Source organism: Oncorhynchus nerka, linkage group LG27 (genome assembly GCF_034236695.1).
Source record: "Oncorhynchus nerka isolate Pitt River linkage group LG27, Oner_Uvic_2.0, whole genome shotgun sequence".
NCBI lineage: Eukaryota > Metazoa > Chordata > Actinopteri > Salmoniformes > Salmonidae > Oncorhynchus > Oncorhynchus nerka.
In genome coordinates, this window is record NC_088422.1 from 99242774 (window position 1) to 99262291 (window position 19518).

Consider the following 19518-nt stretch of genomic DNA (forward strand, 5'->3'; position numbering starts at 1 on the left):
CCAACCGTCCTCTTCAGGGTTCCTGAAGAGCGGAGACCGGTCCCACGAGAAGTTCTACTGTATCTTTTAAGGTTTCTCATATGGTTGTAATGTTCTGTAGGGTTCCTGCAGAGCAGAGACCGGTCCCACCAGAAGTTCTACTGTATCTTGTTATGATTCTCATATGGTTGTAATGTTCTGTAGGGTTCCTGAAGAGCAGAGACCGGTCCCACCAGAAGTTCTACTCCCTGATGACCAAGACTCAGATGTTCATCAGATTCATAGAGGAGTGCTCCTTCGTCTCAGACAAAGACGCCAGCTTGGCCTTCTTCGATGACTGTGTGGACAAGGTACAGCTTGGTTTATAATGCTGTCATCCTGGTCCTTCATAGACCTATTCTCTGAAATAACCCTAACCCTTCCCCATACAGCTTGGTTTATAGTACTATATCATCCTAGTCATATATAGACCTATTCTCTGAAATAACCCTAACCCTTCCCCATACAGCTTGGTTTATAATACTGTCATCCTGGTCCTTCATAGACCTATTCTCTGAAATAACCCTAACCCTTCCCCATACAGCTTGGTTTATAGTACTATATCATCCTAGTCATATATAGACCTATCCTCTGTGAAATGTATATCCCTGTCTAGTAGCTATGCTATCCTCTATCAGTGTTCTTTTCCTGTCTAGTAGCTATGCTATCCTCTATCAGTGTTCTTTTCCCTGTCTAGTAGCTATGCTATCCTCTATCAGTGTTCTTCTCCCTGTCTAGTAGCTATGCTATCCTCTATCAGTGTTCTTCTCCCTGTCTAGTATCTATGCTATCCTCTATCAGTGTTCTTCTCCCTGTCTAGTATCTATGCTATCCTCTATCAGTGTTCTTCTCCCTGTCTAGTAGCTATGCTATCCTCTATCAGTGTTCTTCTCCCTGTCTAGTAACTATGCTATCCTCTATCAGTGTTCTTCTCCCTGTCTAGTAACTATGCTATCCTCTATCAGTGTTATTTTCCCTGTCTAGTAGCTATGCTATCCTCTATCAGTGTTCTTCTCCCTGTCTAGTATCTATGCTATCCTCTATCAGTGTTCTTCTCCCTGTCTAGTAGCTATGCTATCCTCTATCAGTGTTCTTCTCCCTGTCTAGTAGCTATGCTATCCTCTATCAGTGTTCTTCTCCCTGTCTAGTAGCTATGCTATCCTCTATCAGTGTTCTTCTCCCTGTCTAGTAGCTATGCTATCCTCTATCAGTGTTCTTCTCCTGTCTAGTAGCTATGCTATCCTCTATCAGTGTTCTTCTCCTGTCTAGTAGCTATGCTATCCTCTATCAGTGTTCTTCTCCTGTCTAGTAGCTATGCTATCCTCTATCAGTGTTCTTCTCCCTGTCTAGTAGCTATTCTATCCTCTATCAGTGTTCTTCTCCGTCTAGTAGCTATGCTATCCTCTATCAGTGTTCTTCTCCCTGTCGAGTAGCTATGCTATCCTCTATCAGTGTTCTTCTCCCTGTCTAGTAGCTATGCTATCCTCTATCAGTGTTCTTCTCCCTGTCTAGTAGCTATACTATCCTCTATCAGTGTTCTTCTCCCTGTCTAGTAGCTATGCTATCCTCTATCAGTGTTCTTCTCCCTGTCTAGTAGCTATACTATCCTCTATCAGTGTTGTTCTCCCTGTCTAGTAGCTATACTATCCTCTATCAGTGTTCTTCTCCTGTCTAGTAGCTATGCTATCCTCTATCAGTGTTCTTCTCCCTGTCTAGTAGCTATGCTATCCTCTATCAGTGTTCTTCTCCTGTCTAGTAGCTATGCTATCCTCTATCAGTGTTCTTCTCCCTGTCGAGTAACTATGCTATCCTCTATCAGTGTTCTTCTCCCTGTCTAGTAGCTATACTATCCTCTATCAGTGTTCTTCTCCCTGTCTAGTAGCTATGCTATCCTCTATCAGTGTTCTTCTCCCTGTCTAGTAGCTATGCTATCCTCTATCAGTGTTCTTCTCCCTGTCTAGTAGCTATGCTATCCTCTATCAGTGTTCTTCTCCCTGTCTAGTAGCTATGCTATCCTCTATCAGTGTTCTTCTCCCTGTCGAGTAACTATGCTATCCTCTATCAGTGTTCTTCTCCCTGTCTAGTAGCTATGCTATCCTCTATCAGTGTTCTTCTCCCTGTCGAGTAACTATGCTATCCTCTATCAGTGTTCTTCTCCCTGTCTAGTAGCTATGCTATCCTCTATCAGTGTTATTCTCCATGTCTAGTAACTATGCTATCCTCTATCAGTGTTCTTCTCCCTGTCTAGTAGCTACGCTTGATATCCTCTACCTTTACTTTCCCTCTCCCATTAATTTCCATTCCCCTCCATTCCCCTTTACTCTGTTAATTGCTGATGTAGGTGCAGCCAAAGCATTAACACAGCAGATTTTTACTAATTAAGTCTTTATTGAAGACCGTGGGTGTTTCTCAATATGCATACTACCGTGCTCCCCTGAGTCACTGGGTGTTTCTCAATATGCATACTACCGTGCTCCCCTGAGTCACTGGGTGTTTCTCAATATGCATACTACCGTGCTCCCCTGAGTCACTGGGTGTTTCTCGATATGCATACTACCGTGCTCCCCTGAGTCACTGGGTGTTTCTCAATATGCATATTACCGTGCTCCACACTCTCATGCTTCTAGTGCATTTTCCCGAGGACGTTCTCTTGAGTACGCATAAAACATAACATTTGAGAAGCCCTCCCCCTACTGTATTACCTCACGCTGAGCAGCACTCCCCCTAGTGTATTACCTCACGCTGAGCAGCACTCCCCCTACTGTATTACCTGCGCTGAGCAACACTCCCCTACTGTATTACCTCACGCTGAGCAGCACTCCCCCTACTGTATTACCTTGCGCTGAGCAGCACTCCCCTACTGTATTACCTCACACTGAGCAGGACTCCCTACTGTATTACCTCACGCTGAGCAGCACTCCCTACTGTATTACCTCACACTGAGCAGCACTCACACCTTGCGCTGAGCAGCACTCCCCCTACTGTATTACCTCACACTGAGCAGCACTCCCCCTACTGTATTACCTCACACTGAGCAGCACTCCCCCTACTGTATTACCTCACACTGAGCAGCACTCCCCCTACTGTATTACCTCACACTGAGCAGCACTCCCCCTACTGTATTACCTCACACTGAGCAGCACTCCCCCTACTGTATTACCTCGCGCTGAGCAGCTCTCCCCCTACTGTATTTAGTCAGCCACCAATTGTGCAAGTTCTCCCACTTAAAAAGATGAGAGAGGTCTGTAATTTTCATCATAGGTACACTTCAACTATGACAGACAAAATGAGAAAAAAAATCCAGAAAATCACATTGTAGGATTTTTTATGAATTTATTTGCCAATTATGGTGGAAAATAAGTATTTGGTCACCTACAAACAAGCAAGATTTCTGGCTCTCACAGACCTGTGACTTCTTCTTTAAGAGGCTCCTCTGTCCTCCACTCGTTACCTGTATTAATGGCACCTGTTTGAACTTGTTATCAGTATAAAAGACACCTGTCCACAACCTCAAACAGTCACACTCCAAACTCCACTATGGCCAGGACCAAAGAGCTGTCAAAGGACACCAGAAACAAAATTGTAGACCTGCACCAGGCTGGGAAGAATGAATCTGCAATAGGTAAGCAGCTTGGTTTGAAGAAATCAACTGTGGGAGCAATTATTAGGAAATGGAAGACATACAAGACCACTGATAATCTCCCTCGATCTGGGGCTCCACGCAAGATCTCACCCCGTGGGGTCAAAATGATCACAAGAACGGTGAGCAAAAATCCAAGAACCACACGGGGGGACCTAGTGAATGACCTGAAGAGAGCTGGGACCAAAGTAACAAAGCCTACCATCAGTAACACACTACGCCGCCATGGACTCAAATCCTGCAGTGCCAGACGTGTCCCCCTGCTTAAGCCAGTACATGTCCAGGCCCATCTGAAGTTTGTTAAAGAGCATTTGGATGATCCAGAAGAAGATTGGGAGAATGTCATATGGTCAGATGAAACCAAAATATAACTTTTTGGTAAAAACTCAACTCGTCGTGTTTGGAGGACAAAGAATGCTGAGTTGCATCCAAAGAACACCATACCTACTGTGAAGCATGGGGGTGGAAACATCATGCTTTTGGGCTGTTTTTCTGCAAAGGGACCAGGACGACTGATCCGTGTAAAGGAAAGAATGAATGGGGCCATGTATCGTGAGATTTTGAGTGAAAACCTCCTTCCATCAGCAAGGGCATTGAAGATGAAACGTGGCTGGGTCTTTCAGCATGACAATGATCCCAAACACACGCCCGGGAAACGAAGGAGTGGAGAAGCATTTCAAGGTCCTGGAATGGCCTAGCCAGTCTCCAGATCTCAACCCCATAGAAAATCTTTGGAGGGAGTTGAAAGTCCGTGTTGCCCAGCAACAGCCCCAAAACATCACTGCTCTAGAGGTGACCTGCATGGAGGAATGGGCCAAAATACCAGCAACAGTGTGTGAAAACCTTGTGAAGACTTACAGAAAACGTTTGACCTCTGTCATTGCCAACAAAGGGTATATAACAAAGTATTGAGAAACTTTTGTTATTGAGAAACTTTTGTTATTGACCAAATACTTATTTTCCACCATAATTTGCATTAACCATGATACTGTCTGCTGTCTGGTTATTTCCTTTAACCATGGTACTGTCTGGTTATTTCCTTTAACCACGGTACTGTCTGGTTATTTCCTTTAACCATGGTACTGTCTGGTTATTTCCTTTAACCATGGTACTGTCTGGTTATTTCCTTTAACCACGGTACTGTCTGGTTATTTCCTTTATCCATGGTACTGTCTGGTTATTTCCTTTAACCATGGTACTGTCTGGTTATTTCATTTAACCATGGTACTGTCTGCTGTCTGGTTATTTCCTTTAACCATGGTACTGTCTGGTTATTTCCTTTAACCATGGTACTGTCTGCTGTCTGGTTATTTCCTTTAACCATGGTACTGTCTGGTTATTTCCTTTAACCATGGTACTGTCTGCTGTCTGGTTATTTCCTTTAACCATGGTACTGTCTGGTTATTTCCTTTAACCATGGTACTGTCTGCTGTCTGGTTATTTCCTTTAACCATGGTACTGTCTGCTGTCTAGTTATTTCCTTTAACTACGGTACTGTCTGCTGTCTGGTTATTTCCTTTAACCATGGTACTGTCTGCTGTCTGGTTATTTCCTTTAACCATGGTACTGTCTACTGTCTGGTTATTTCCTTTAACCATGGTACTGTCTGGTTATTTCCTTTAACTCTGGTTATTTTCTTTAACTACGGTACTGTCTGCTGTCTGGTTATTTCCTTTAACCATGGTACTGTCTGGTTATTTCCTTTAACTACGGTACTGTCTGCTGTCTGGTTATTTCCTTTAACCATGGTACTGTCTACTGTCTGGTTATTTCCTTTAACCATGGTACTGTATGGTTATTTCCTTTAACCATGGTACTGTCTGCTGTCTGGTTATTTCCTTTAACCATGGTACTGTCTGGTTATTTACCATCAGTCCTGCTCTCCTCCAACTGTCTCTAACTCAATATGCTCCCTTCTCTTCTCTTCTCTTGTTCCCCCTCTCCTCTCTGCCTCCCTGTGCATGCAGCTCTACAGTGCAGACAAAGGAGGCAAGGTGAGTGTGACTGTGTCCACCCTCACACTCTACCACCCTGACATCCTACCACCCTCACTGTACCACCCTGACATCCTACCACCCTGACACTCTACCACCCTGACATCCTACCACCCTCACACTCTACCACCCTGACATCCTACCACCCTGACATCCTACCACCCTCACACTCTACCACCCTGACATCCGACCACCCTCACACTCTACCACCCTGACATCGTACCACCCTGGCATCCTACCACCCTAACACTGTACCACCCTGACATCCTACCACCCTGACGTCCTACCACCCTCACACTCTACCACCCTGACATCCGACCACCCTCACACTCTACCACCCTGACATCCTACCACCCTGACATCGTACCACCCTCACACTGTACCACCCTGACACTCCACCACCCTGACATCGTACCATCCTGACACTCTACCACCCTGACATCCTACCACCCTGACATCGTACCACCCTCACACTGTACCACCCTGACACTCCACCACCCTGACATCCTACCACCCTGACATCCTACCACCCTCACACTGTACCACCCTGACACTCCACCACCCTGACATCGTACCACCCTGACACTCTACCACCCTGACATCCTACCACCCTCACACTCCACCACCCTGACATCCTACCACCCTCACACTGTACCACTCTGACACTCTACCACCCTGACACTCTACCACCTTGACATTGTACCAATCTACCACCCTGACATCGTACCACCCTGACATCCTACCACCCTCACACTATACCACCCTGACACTCTACCACCCTGACACTATACCACCCTGACACTCTACCACCCTGACACTCTACCACTCTACCACCCTTACATCGTACCACTCTACCACCCTGACACTCTACCACCCTGACACTGTACCACCTTGACACCCTAACATTGTACCAATCTACCACCCTAACATCGTACCACTCTACCACCCTAACATTGTACCAATCTACCACCCTGACATCGTACCACCCTCACACTATACCACCCTGACACTCTAGCACCCTGACATCGTACCACTCTACCACCCTGACACTCTACCACTCTACCACCCTGACATTGTACCAATCTACCACCCTGACACTCTACCACCCTGACACTCTACCAACCTGACACTTTACCAATCTACCACCCTGACACTCTGACACTCTGCCATCCTGACACTCTACCATTCTACCACCCTGACACTCTGCCACCCTCACACTACCATTCTACCACCCTGACACTGTACCACTCTACCACCCTGACACTCTACCACCCTGACACTGTACCACCCTGACACTATACCACCCTGACACTCTACCACTCTACCACCCTGACACCCTGACACTCTACCACCCTGACACTATACCACTCTACCACCCTGACCCTCTACCACCCTGACACTATACCACCCTGACACTATACCACTCTACCACCCTGACACTCTACCACCCTGACACTGTACCGCCCTGACACTCTACCACCCTGACACTATACCACCCTGACACTCTACCACCCTGACACTCTACCATTCTACCACCCTGACACCTGCCACTCTGACATCGTACCAATCTACCACCCTGACACTATACCACTCTACCACCCTGACACTCTACCACCCTGACACTATACCACTCTACCACCCTGACACTCTACCACCCTGACACTGTAGCACCCTGACACTACCATCCTGACACCCTGACACTATACCACCCTGACACTCTACCACCCTGACACTCTACCACCCTGACACTATACCACCCTGACACTATACCACTCTACCACCCTGACACTCTACCACCCTGACACTGTACCACCCTGACACTATACCACCCTGACACTATACCACCCTGACACTCTACCACCCTGACACTCTACCACCCTGACACTATACCACCCTGACACTCTGCCACTCTGACATCGTACCAATCTACCATCCTGACACTATACCACTCTACCACCCTGACACTATACCACTCTACCACCCTGACACTATACCATCCTGACACTCTACCACCCTGACACTCTACCACCCTGACACTATACCACTCTACCACCCTGACACTCTACCACCCTGACACTATACCACCCTGCCACTCTGACATCGTACCAATCTACCATCCTGACACTATACCACTCTACCACCCTGACACTATACCACTCTACCACCCTGACACTCTACCACCCTGACACTCTACCACCCTGACACTATACCACCTACCACCCTGACACTCTACCACCCTGACACGATACCACTCTACCACCCTGACACTATACCACTCTACCACCCTGACACTGTACCACTGACACTACCACCCTGACACTCTACCACCCTGACACTATACCACTCTACCACCCTGACACTCTACCACCCTGGCATCCACCACCCTAACACTGTACCACCCTGACATCCTACCACCCTGACGTCCTACCACCCTCACCCTGACATCCGACCACCCTCACACTCTACCACCCTGACATCCTACCACCCTGACACTATACCCACTCTACCACCCTGACACTCCACCACCCTGACATCTACCATCCTGACACTCTACCACCCTGACATCCTACCACCCTGACATCTACCACCCTCACACTGTACCCCCTGACATCCTACCACCCTGACATCCTACCACCCTCACACTGTACCACCCTGACACTCCACCACCCTGACACTACCACCCTGACATCTACCACCCTGACATCCTACCACCCTCACACTCCACCACCCTGACATCCTACCACCCTGACACTACTACTCTGACACTCTACCACCCTGACACTCTACCACCTTGACATCCTACAATCTACCCCTGACACGTACCACCCTGACATCCTACCACCCTCACACTATACCACCCTGACACTCTACCACCCTGACACTACCACCCTGACACTCTACCACCCTGACACTCTACCACTCTACCACCCTTACATCGTACCACTCTACCACCCTGACACTCTACCACCCTGACACTGTACCACCTTGACACCCTAACATTGTACCAATCTACCACCCTAACATCGTACCACTCTACCACCCTAACATTGTACCAATCTACCACCCTGACATCGTACCACCCTCACACTATACCACCCCTGACACTCTAGCACCCTGACATGTACCACTCTACCACCCTGACACTCTACCACTCTACCACCCTGACATTCACCAATCTACCACCCTGACACTCTACCACCCTGACACTCTACCACCCTGACACTCTACCAACCTGACACTTTACCAATCTACCACCCTGACACTCTGACACTCTGCCATCCTGACACTCTACCATTCTACCACCCTGACACTCTGCCACCCTCACACTACCATTCTACCACCCTGACACTGTACCACTCTACCACCTGACACTCTACCACCCTGACACTGTACCACCTGACACTATACCACCCTGACACTCTACCACTCTACCACCCTGACACCCTGACACTCTACCACCCTGACACTATACCACTCTACCACCCTGACCCTCTACCACCCTGACACTATACCACCCTGACACTATACCACTCTACCACCCTGACACTCTACCACCCTGACACTGTACCGCCCCTGACACTCTACCACCCTGACACTATACCACCCTGACACTCTACCACCCTGACACTCTACCATTCTACCACCCTGACACCTGCCACTCTGACATCGTACCAATCTACCACCCTGACACTATACCACTCTACCACCCTGACACTCTACCACCCTGACACTATACCACTCTACCACCCTGACACTCTACCACCCTGACACTGTAGCACCCTGACACTACCATCCTGACACCCTGACACTATACCACCCTGACACTCTACCACCCTGACACTCTACCACCCTGACACTATACCACCCTGACACTATACCACTCTACCACCCTGACACTCTACCACCCTGACACTGTACCACCCTGACACTATACCACCCTGACACTATACCACCCTGACACTCTACCACCCTGACACTCTACCACCCTGACACTATACCACCCCTGACACTCTGCCACTCTGACATCGTACCAATCTACCATCCTGACACTATACCACTCTACCACCCTGACACTATACCACTCTACCACCCTGACACTATACCATCCTGACACTCTACCACCCTGACACTCTACCACCCTGACACTATACCACTCTACCACCCTGACACTATACCACCCTGCCACTCTGACATCGTACCAATCTACCATCCTGACACTATACCACTCTACCACCCTGACACTATACCACTCTACCACCCTGACACTCTACCACCCTGACACTCTACCACCCTGACACTATACCACTCTACCACCCTGACACTCTACCACCCTGACACTATACCACTCTACCACCCTGACACTATACCACCCTGACACTCTACCACCCTGACACTCTACCACCCTGACACTATACCACTCTACCACCCTGACACTCTACCACCCTGACACTCTACCACCCTGACACTCTACCACCCTGACACTCTACCACTCTACCACCCGGACACTATACCACCCTGACACTATACCACTCTACCACCCTGACACTATACCACTCTACCACCCTGACACTGTAGCACCCTGACACTACCACCCTGACACTATACCACCCTGACACTCTACCACCCTGACACTATATCACTCTACCACCCTGACACTCTACCACCCTGACACTCTACCACCCTGACACTATACCACTCTACCACCCGGAAACTCTACCACCCTGACACTCTACCACCCTGACACTATACCACTCTACCACCCTGACACTCTACCACCCTGACACTGTAGCACCCTGACACTACCACCCTGACACCCTGACACTATACCACCCTGACATCGTACCACCCTGACATCCTACCACCCTCACACTGTGACCTCCACCACCCTGACACTCCACCACCCTGACATCCTACCACCCTCACACTCCACCACCCTGACATCCTACCACCCTCACACTGTACCACTCTGACACTCTACCACCCTGACATTGTACCACCCTCACACTCTACCACCCTGACACATTACATTTACATTTAAGTCATTTAGCAGACGCTCTTATCCAGAGCGACTTACAAATTGGTGCGTTCACCTTAAGACATCCAGTGGAACAGCCACTTTACAATAGTGCATCTAAATCTATACCACTCTACCACCCTGACACTATACCACTCTACCACCCTGACACTATACCACTCTACCACCCTGACACTCCTGACACTCTACCACCTGACACTCTACCACCCTGACACTCTACCACCCTGACACTCTACCATCCTGACACTCTACCACCCTGACACTATACCACTCTACCACCCTGACACTCTACCGCCCTGACACTATACCACTCTACCGCCCTGACACTATACCACTCTACCACCCTGACACTCTACCGCCCCTGACACTATACCACTCTACCACCCTGACACTCTACCACCCTGACACTCTACCACCCTGACACTATACCACCCTGACACTCTACCACCCTGACACTCTACCACCCTGACACTCTACCACCCTGACACTCTACCAACCTGACACTTTACCAATCTACCACCCTGACACTCTGACACTCTGCCATCCTGACACTCTACCATTCTACCACCCTGACACTCTGCCACCCTCACACTACCATTCTACCACCTGACACTGTACCACTCTACCACCCTGACACTCTACCACCCTGACACTGTACCACCCTGACACTATACCACCCTGACACTCTACCACTCTACCACCCTGACACCCTGACCTCTACCACCCTGACACTACTCTACCACCCTGACCCTCTACCACCCTGACACTATACCACCCTGACACTATACCACTCTACCACCCTGACCTCTACCACCCCTGACACTCTACCACCCTGACACTCTACCACCCTGACCACCGCCCTGACACTACCATACCACCCCTGACACTCTACCACCCCTGACACTCTACCATTCTACCACCCTGACACCTGCCACTCTGACATCGTACCAATCTACCACCCTGACACTATACCACTCTACCACCCTGACACTCTACCACCCCTGACACTATACCACTCTACCACCCCTGACACTACCACCCTGACACTGTAGCACCCTGACACTACCATCCTGACACCCTGACACTATACCACCCTGACACTCTACCACCCTGACACTCTACCACCCTGACACTATACCACCTGACACTATACCACTCTACCACCCTGACACTCTACCACCCTGACACTGTACCACCCTGACACTATACCACCTGACACTATACCACCCTGACACTCTACCACCCTGACACTCTACCACCCTGACACTATACCACCCTGACACTCTGCCACTCTGACATCGTACCAATCTACCATCCTGACACTATACCACTCTACCACCCTGACACTATACCACTCTACCACCCTGACACTATACCATCCTGACACTCTACCACCCACCCTGACACTCTACCACCCTGACACTATACCACTCTACCACCCTGACACTATACCACCCTGCCACTCTGACATCGTACCAATCTACCATCCTGACACTATACCACTCTACCACCCTGACACTATACCACTCTACCACCCTGACACTCCTACCACCCCTGACACTCTACCACCCTGACACTATACCACTCTCTACCACCCTGACACTCCTACCACCCTGACACTATACCACTCTACCACCCTGACACTATACCACCCTGACACCTCTACCACCCTGACACTCTACCACCCTGACACTATACCACTCTACCACCCTGACACTCTACCACCCTGACACTCTACCACCCTGACACTCTACCACCCTGACACTCTACCACTCTACCACCCGGACACTATACCACCCTGACACTATACCACTCTACCACCCTGACACTATACCACTCTACCACCCTGACACTAGCACCCTGACACTACCACCCTGACACTATACCACCCTGACACTCTACCACCCTGACACTATATCACTCTACCACCCTGACACTCTACCACCCTGACACTCTACCACCCTGACACTATACCACTCTACCACCCGGAAACTCTACCACCCTGACACTCTACCACCCTGACACTATACCACTCTACCACCCTGACACTCTACCACCCTGACACTGTAGCACCCTGACACTACCACCCTGACACCCTGACACTATACCACCCTGACATCGTACCACCCTGACATCCTACCACCCTCACACTGTACCACCCTGACACTCCACCACCCTGACATCCTACCACCCTCACACTCCACCACCCTGACATCCTACCACCCTCACACTGTACCACTCTGACACTCTACCACCCTGACATTGTACCACCCTCACACTCTACCACCCTGACACATTACATTTACATTTAAGTCATTTAGCAGACGCTCTTATCCAGAGCGACTTACAAATTGGTGCGTTCACCTTAAGACATCCAGTGGAACAGCCACTTTACAATAGTGCATCTAAATCTATACCACTCTACCACCCTGACACTATACCACTCTACCACCCTGACACTATACCACTCTACCACCCTGACACTCCTGACACTCTACCACCCTGACACTCTACCACCCTGACACTCTACCACCCTGACACTCTACCATCCTGACACTCTACCACCCTGACACTATACCACTCTACCACCCTGACACTCTACCGCCCTGACACTATACCACTCTACCGCCCTGACACTATACCACTCTACCACCCTGACACTCTACCGCCCTGACACTATACCACTCTACCACCCTGACACTCTACCACCCTGACACTCTACCACCCTGACACTATACCACCCTGACACTCTACCACCCTGACACTCTACCACCCTGACACTCTACCACCCTGACACTCTACCAACCTGACACTTTACCAATCTACCACCCTGACACTCTGACACTCTGCCATCCACACTCTACCATTCTACCACCCTGACCCTCTGCCACCCTCACACTACCATTCTACCACCCTGACACTGTACCACTCTACCACCCTGACACTCTACCACCCTGACACTGTACCACCCTGACACTATACCACCCTGACACTCTACCACTCTACCACCCTGACACTCTACCACCCTGACACTACCACTCTACCACCCTGACACTCTACCACCCTGACACTATACCACCCTGACACTATACCACTCTACCACCCTGACACTATACCGCCCTGACACTCTACCACCCTGACACTATACCACCCTGACACTCTACCACCTGACACTCTACCATTCTACCACCCTGACACTCTGCCACTCTGACATCGTACCAATCTACCACCCTGACACTATACCACTCTACCACCCTGACACTATACCACTCTACCACCCTGACACTCTACCACCCTGACACTATACCACTCTACCACCCTGACACTCTACCACCCTGACACTATACCACTCTACCACCCTGACACTATACCACTCTACCACCCTGACACTATACCACTCTACCACCCTGACACTCCTGACACTCTACCACCTTGACACTCTACCACCCTGACACTCTCTACCATCCTGACACTCTACCACCCTGACACTATACCACTCTACCACCCCTGACACTCTACCACCCTGACACTACCACACCCTACTCTACCATCCTGACACTCTACCACCCTGACACTATACCACTCTACCACCCTGACACTCTACCGCCCTGACACTCTACCACACCACTCTACCGCCTGACACTATACCACTCTACCACCCTGACACTCTACCGCCCTGACACTATACCACTCTACCACCCTGACACTCTACCACCCTGACACTCTACCACCCTGACACTATACCACCCTGACACTCTACCACCCTGACACTCTACCACCCTGACACTCTACCACCCTGACACTCTACCAACCTGACACTTTACCAATCCACCACCCTGACACTCTGACACTCTGCCATCCTGACACTCTACCATTCTACCACCCCTGACCCTCTGCCACCCTCACACTACCATTCTACCACCCTGACACTGTACCACTCTACCACCCTGACACTCTACCACCCTGACACTGTACCACCCTGACACTATACCACCCCTGACACTCTACCACTCTACCACCCTGACACTCTACCACCCTGACACTATACCACTCTACCACCCTGACACTATACCACCCTGACACTATACCACTCTACCACCCTGACACTGTACCGCCCTGACACTCTACCACCCTGACACTATACCACCCTAACACTCTACCACCCTGACACTCTACCATTCTACCACCCTGACACTCTGCCACTCTGACATCCTTCATTACCAATCTACCACCCTGACACTATACCACTCTACCACCCTGACACTATACCACTCTACCACCCTGACACTCTACCACCCTGACACTATACCACTCTACCACCCTGACACTCTACCACCCTGACACTATACCACTCTACCACCCTGACACTATACCACTCTACCACCCTGACACTATACCACTCTACCACCCTGACACTCCTGACACTCTACCACCTTGACACTCTACCACCCTGACACTCTACCATCCTGACACTCTACCACCCTGACACTATACCACTCTACCACCCTGACACTCTACCACCCTGACACTATACCACCCCTGACACTATACCACCCTGACACTCTACCACCCTGACACTCTACCACCCTGACACTCTACCACCCTGACACTATACCACCCTGACACTCTACCACCCTGACACTATACCACTCTACCACCCTGACACTCTACCGCCCTGACACTATACCACTCTACCGCCCTGACACTATACCACCCTGACACTCTACCGCCCTGACACTATACCACTCTACCACCCTGACACTCTACCACCCTGACACTCTACCACCCTGACACTCTACCACCCTGACACTATACCACTCTGACACTATACCACTCTACCACCCTGACACTCTACCACCCTGACACTCTACCACCCTGACACTATACCACTCTGCCACCCTGACACAACTGATTTACTGTCAACTAAGTTCTGTCCATACTACTGTTGCTTCATTCTACAGGGTATGATAGTGTGAATATGTTGCTTCATTTTACAGGGTATGCTAGTGTGAATATATTGCTTCATTCTACAGGGTATGATAGTGTGAATATATTGCTTCATTCTACAGGGTATGATAGTGTGAATATATTGCTTCATTCTACAGGGTATGCTAGTGTGAATATATTGCTTCATTCTACAGGGTATGCTAGTGTGAATATATTGCTTCATTCTACAGGGTATGCTAGTGTGAATATATTGCTTCATTCTACAGGGTATGCTAGTGTGAATATATTGCTTCATTCTACAGGGTATGCTAGTGTGAATATATTGCTTCATTCTACAGGGTATGCTAGTGTGAATATGTTACTTCATGCTACAGGGTATGCTAGTGTGAATATATTGCTTCATGCTACAGGGTATGATAGTGTGAATATATTGCTTCATGCTACAGGGTATGATAGTGTGAATATATTGCTTCATGCTACAGGGTATGATAGTGTGAATATATTGCTTCATGCTACAGGGTATGCTAGTGTGAATATGTTACTTCATGCTACAGGGTATGATAGTGTGAATATACTGCTTCATTCTACAGGGTATGCTAGTGTGAATATATTGCTTCATTCTACAGGGTATGCTAGTGTGAATATATTGCTTCATTCTACAGGGTATGCTAGTGTGAATATATTGCTTCATGCTACAGGGTATGATAGTGTAAATATATTGCTTCATGCTACAGGGTATGCTAGTGTGAATATGTTACTTCATGCTACAGGGTATGCTAGTGTGAATATATTGCTTCATGCTACAGGGTATGCTAGTGTGAATATATTGCTTCATGCTACCTTATGCTAGTGTGAATATACTACTTCATTCTACAGGGTATGATAGTGTGAGATATATTGCTTCATTCTAGCAGGGTATGATGTGTGAATATATTGCTTCATTCTACAGGGTATGCAGTGTGAATATATTGCTTCATGCTACAGGGTATGATAGTGGAATATTTGCAGCTCATTCTACAGGGTATGCTGGTGTTGATGTATTTGCTTCATGCTACAGGGTATGATAGTGTGAATATATTGATTCAGGTTCTACAGGGTATGCTAGTGTGAATATATTGCTTCATGCTACAGGGTATGATAGTGTGAATATATTGCTTCATTCTACAGGGTATGCTAGTGTGAATATACTACTCTGCTACCTTCCCTTCTGTAGTAAAACACAGCGAGTCTCTCTACTCTGCTACCTTCCCTTCTGTAGTAAAACACAGCGAGTCTCTCTACTCTGCTACCTTCCCTTCTGTAGTAAAACACAGCGAGTCTCTCTACTCTGCTACCTTCCCTTCTGTAGTAAAACACAGCGAGTCTCTCTACTCTGCTACCTTCCCTTCTGTAGTAAAACACAGCGAGTCTCTCTACTCTGCATTACACCAAGTCTTTTGTTGTGGATCGTTGTATCCAGTTTGCTGCAGCACTGGTGTCTGTGGTAGAAAACCCCTACTTTCATTCTCTAATGATTTCAGCCTTGAATTTTTCATGACTTGAGCTGAGAAGGGCTTTTTAGCAGCTCATTGATGTGTAAAAGGCCTGATGGTAGAGTTGATGTGGAGGTTTAGAGTTGATGTGGAGGTTTAGAGTTGATGTGGAGGTTTAGAGTTGATGTGGAAGTTTAGAGTTGATGTGGAGGTTTACAGTTGATGTGGAGGTTTAGAGTTGATGTGGAGGTTTAGAGTTGATGTGGAGGTTTAGAGTTGATGTGGAGGTTTAGAGTTGATGTGGAGGTTTAGAGTTGATGTGGAGGTTTAGAGTTGATGTGGAGGTTTAGAGTTGATGTGGAGGTTTAGAGTTGATGTGGAGGTTTAGAGTTGATGTGGAGGTTTACAGTTGATGTGGAGGTTTAGAGTTGATGTGGAGGTTTAGAGTTGATGTGGAGGTTTAGAGTTGATGTGGAGGTTTAGAGTTGATGTGGAGGTTTAGAGTTGATGTGGAGGTTTAGAGTTGATGTGGAGGTTTACAGTTGATGTGGAGGTTTAGAGTTGATGTGGAGGTTTAGAGTTGATGTGGAAGTTTAGAGTTGATGTGGAGGTTTAGAGTTGATGTGGAGGTTTACAGTTTGATGTGGAGGTTTAGAGTTGATGTGGAAGTTTAGAGTTGATGTGGAAGTTTAGAGTTGATGTGGAGGTTTACAGTTGATGTGGAGGTTTAGAGTTGATGTGGAAGTTTAGAGTTGATGTGGAGGTTTACAGTTGATGTGGAGGTTTAGAGTTGATGTGGAGGTTTAGAGTTGATGTGGAGGTTTAGAGTTGATGTGGAGGTTTAGAGTTGATGTGGAAGTTTAGAGTTGATGTGGAGGTTTACAGTTGATGTGGAGGTTTACAGTTTGATGTGGAGGTTTAGAGTTGATGTGGAAGTTTAGAGTTGATGTGGAGGTTTAGAGTTGATGTGGAGGTTTACAGTTTGATGTGGAGGTTTACAGTTGATGTGGAGGTTTACAGTTGATGTGGAGGTTTAGAGTTGATGTGGAGGTTTAGAGTTGATGTGGAGGTTTAGAGTTGATGTGGAGGTTTACAGTTGATGTGGAGGTTTAGAGTTGATGTGGAAGTTTAGAGTTGAGGCGTATCTTCTTGTCTCTCTCTGTGTACTGTGTACTGAATCCCTGATCCAATTATGTGGTCCATTTTCTGTGTGTGTGTGTGTGTGTGTGTGTGTAGTCCATTGGGTCTAGTAGGTTCAGTGGTTTGTGTTTTCCTGTCAGATCTCTCCCTCTACATCTGATATAGTGAAACATGACATTCAGTAATCAGTATCTGGAGGGGGCAGGCAGGGAGGGGGCAGGAGGCCCTTTCTCGATCCATCCTTCTCTCCCTCCCTCCTCCCTCCCTTCCTCGATCTATCTTTCTCTCCCTCCTCCCTCCCTTCCTCGATCCATCTTTCTCTCCCTCCCTTCCTCGATCCATCTTTCTCTCCCTCCTCCCTCCCTTCCTCGATCCATCTTTCTCTCCCTCCCTGACTCCTCCTCCCTTCCTCGATCCATCTTTCTCTCCCTCCTTCCTCGATTCATCCTTCTCTCCCTGCCTCCTTCTTAGAACCATAATTCTCTCCCTCCCTCCTGCCTCCCTTCCTCGGTCCATCCTTCTCTCCCTAATCCTTTAGTATATCAGGTTAACTCACCAGAAGGGCTTATCTCAATGACACCCTCACTGCACTGTGGTGTCCCTGAGAGGATTACACACACACAACACACACACACGCACACACTCCCTCCCTCAGAGAGCTCCATGGTGAGATCAGCTGAACTCAATGTTCTCGACCAGAAACAGAGCAACACAGCCTCTCTCTGCAGTCCAGTGCTTTAGCTTTTGCATTCGTGTCTTTGTTTTGGACTTGTCTACTCCAACAGAGGAAGTGTAGCCTCTGGCATGGTTTTACATCATCGCTGTCTCTTGGCTGTCTCTCTGGCTAGTGCTGCTCTAGTACAATACTAAACACTCAGACTGTAACACACTGTACAACCAGACCTTAATCAGTTTATTTGAAAGTGTTTCTCGACAGGGGAAAACATCTCATTTGAATTGTTTTAGTAATGAAGTGGTTTCCAGCAGTAGAGGAAAGATTCCACACTAAAGGAGACGTTTTACCCAGAAGAAGAAGAAGAGACCAGACAGACACTGTCGCAGTGTCGACTAACAATGTTTTAACTAAGCAAATAACACCTTAACGTCTCCACCTCGTCCGTCTGCTCCCACACTAAACACATCCTCACACAGCCCATGAGTTACTGACCCAGTTAACCTTAACTTAACAGCTTTAATTGACCTCTCAGCACAAAGTGGAGTTTTATCTACTCACAGTTCATTTAACTTTAGAGCCTGACGTACACCATCTAT

The 19518-nt window shown here is 48.3% G+C and overlaps 1 protein-coding gene across 1 annotated transcript in view; it reads left to right on the plus strand.

The window, feature by feature from the left end:
- The window catches only part of LOC115128114 (C-myc promoter-binding protein-like), a 137599-nt gene that overhangs the window by 45917 nt on the left and 72164 nt on the right, over positions 1–19518 (plus strand). The window contains 2 exon segments of the mRNA XM_065012440.1: positions 184–329; positions 5626–5652. Of these exon segments, the coding sequence (XP_064868512.1) occupies positions 184–329; positions 5626–5652 (173 nt within the window).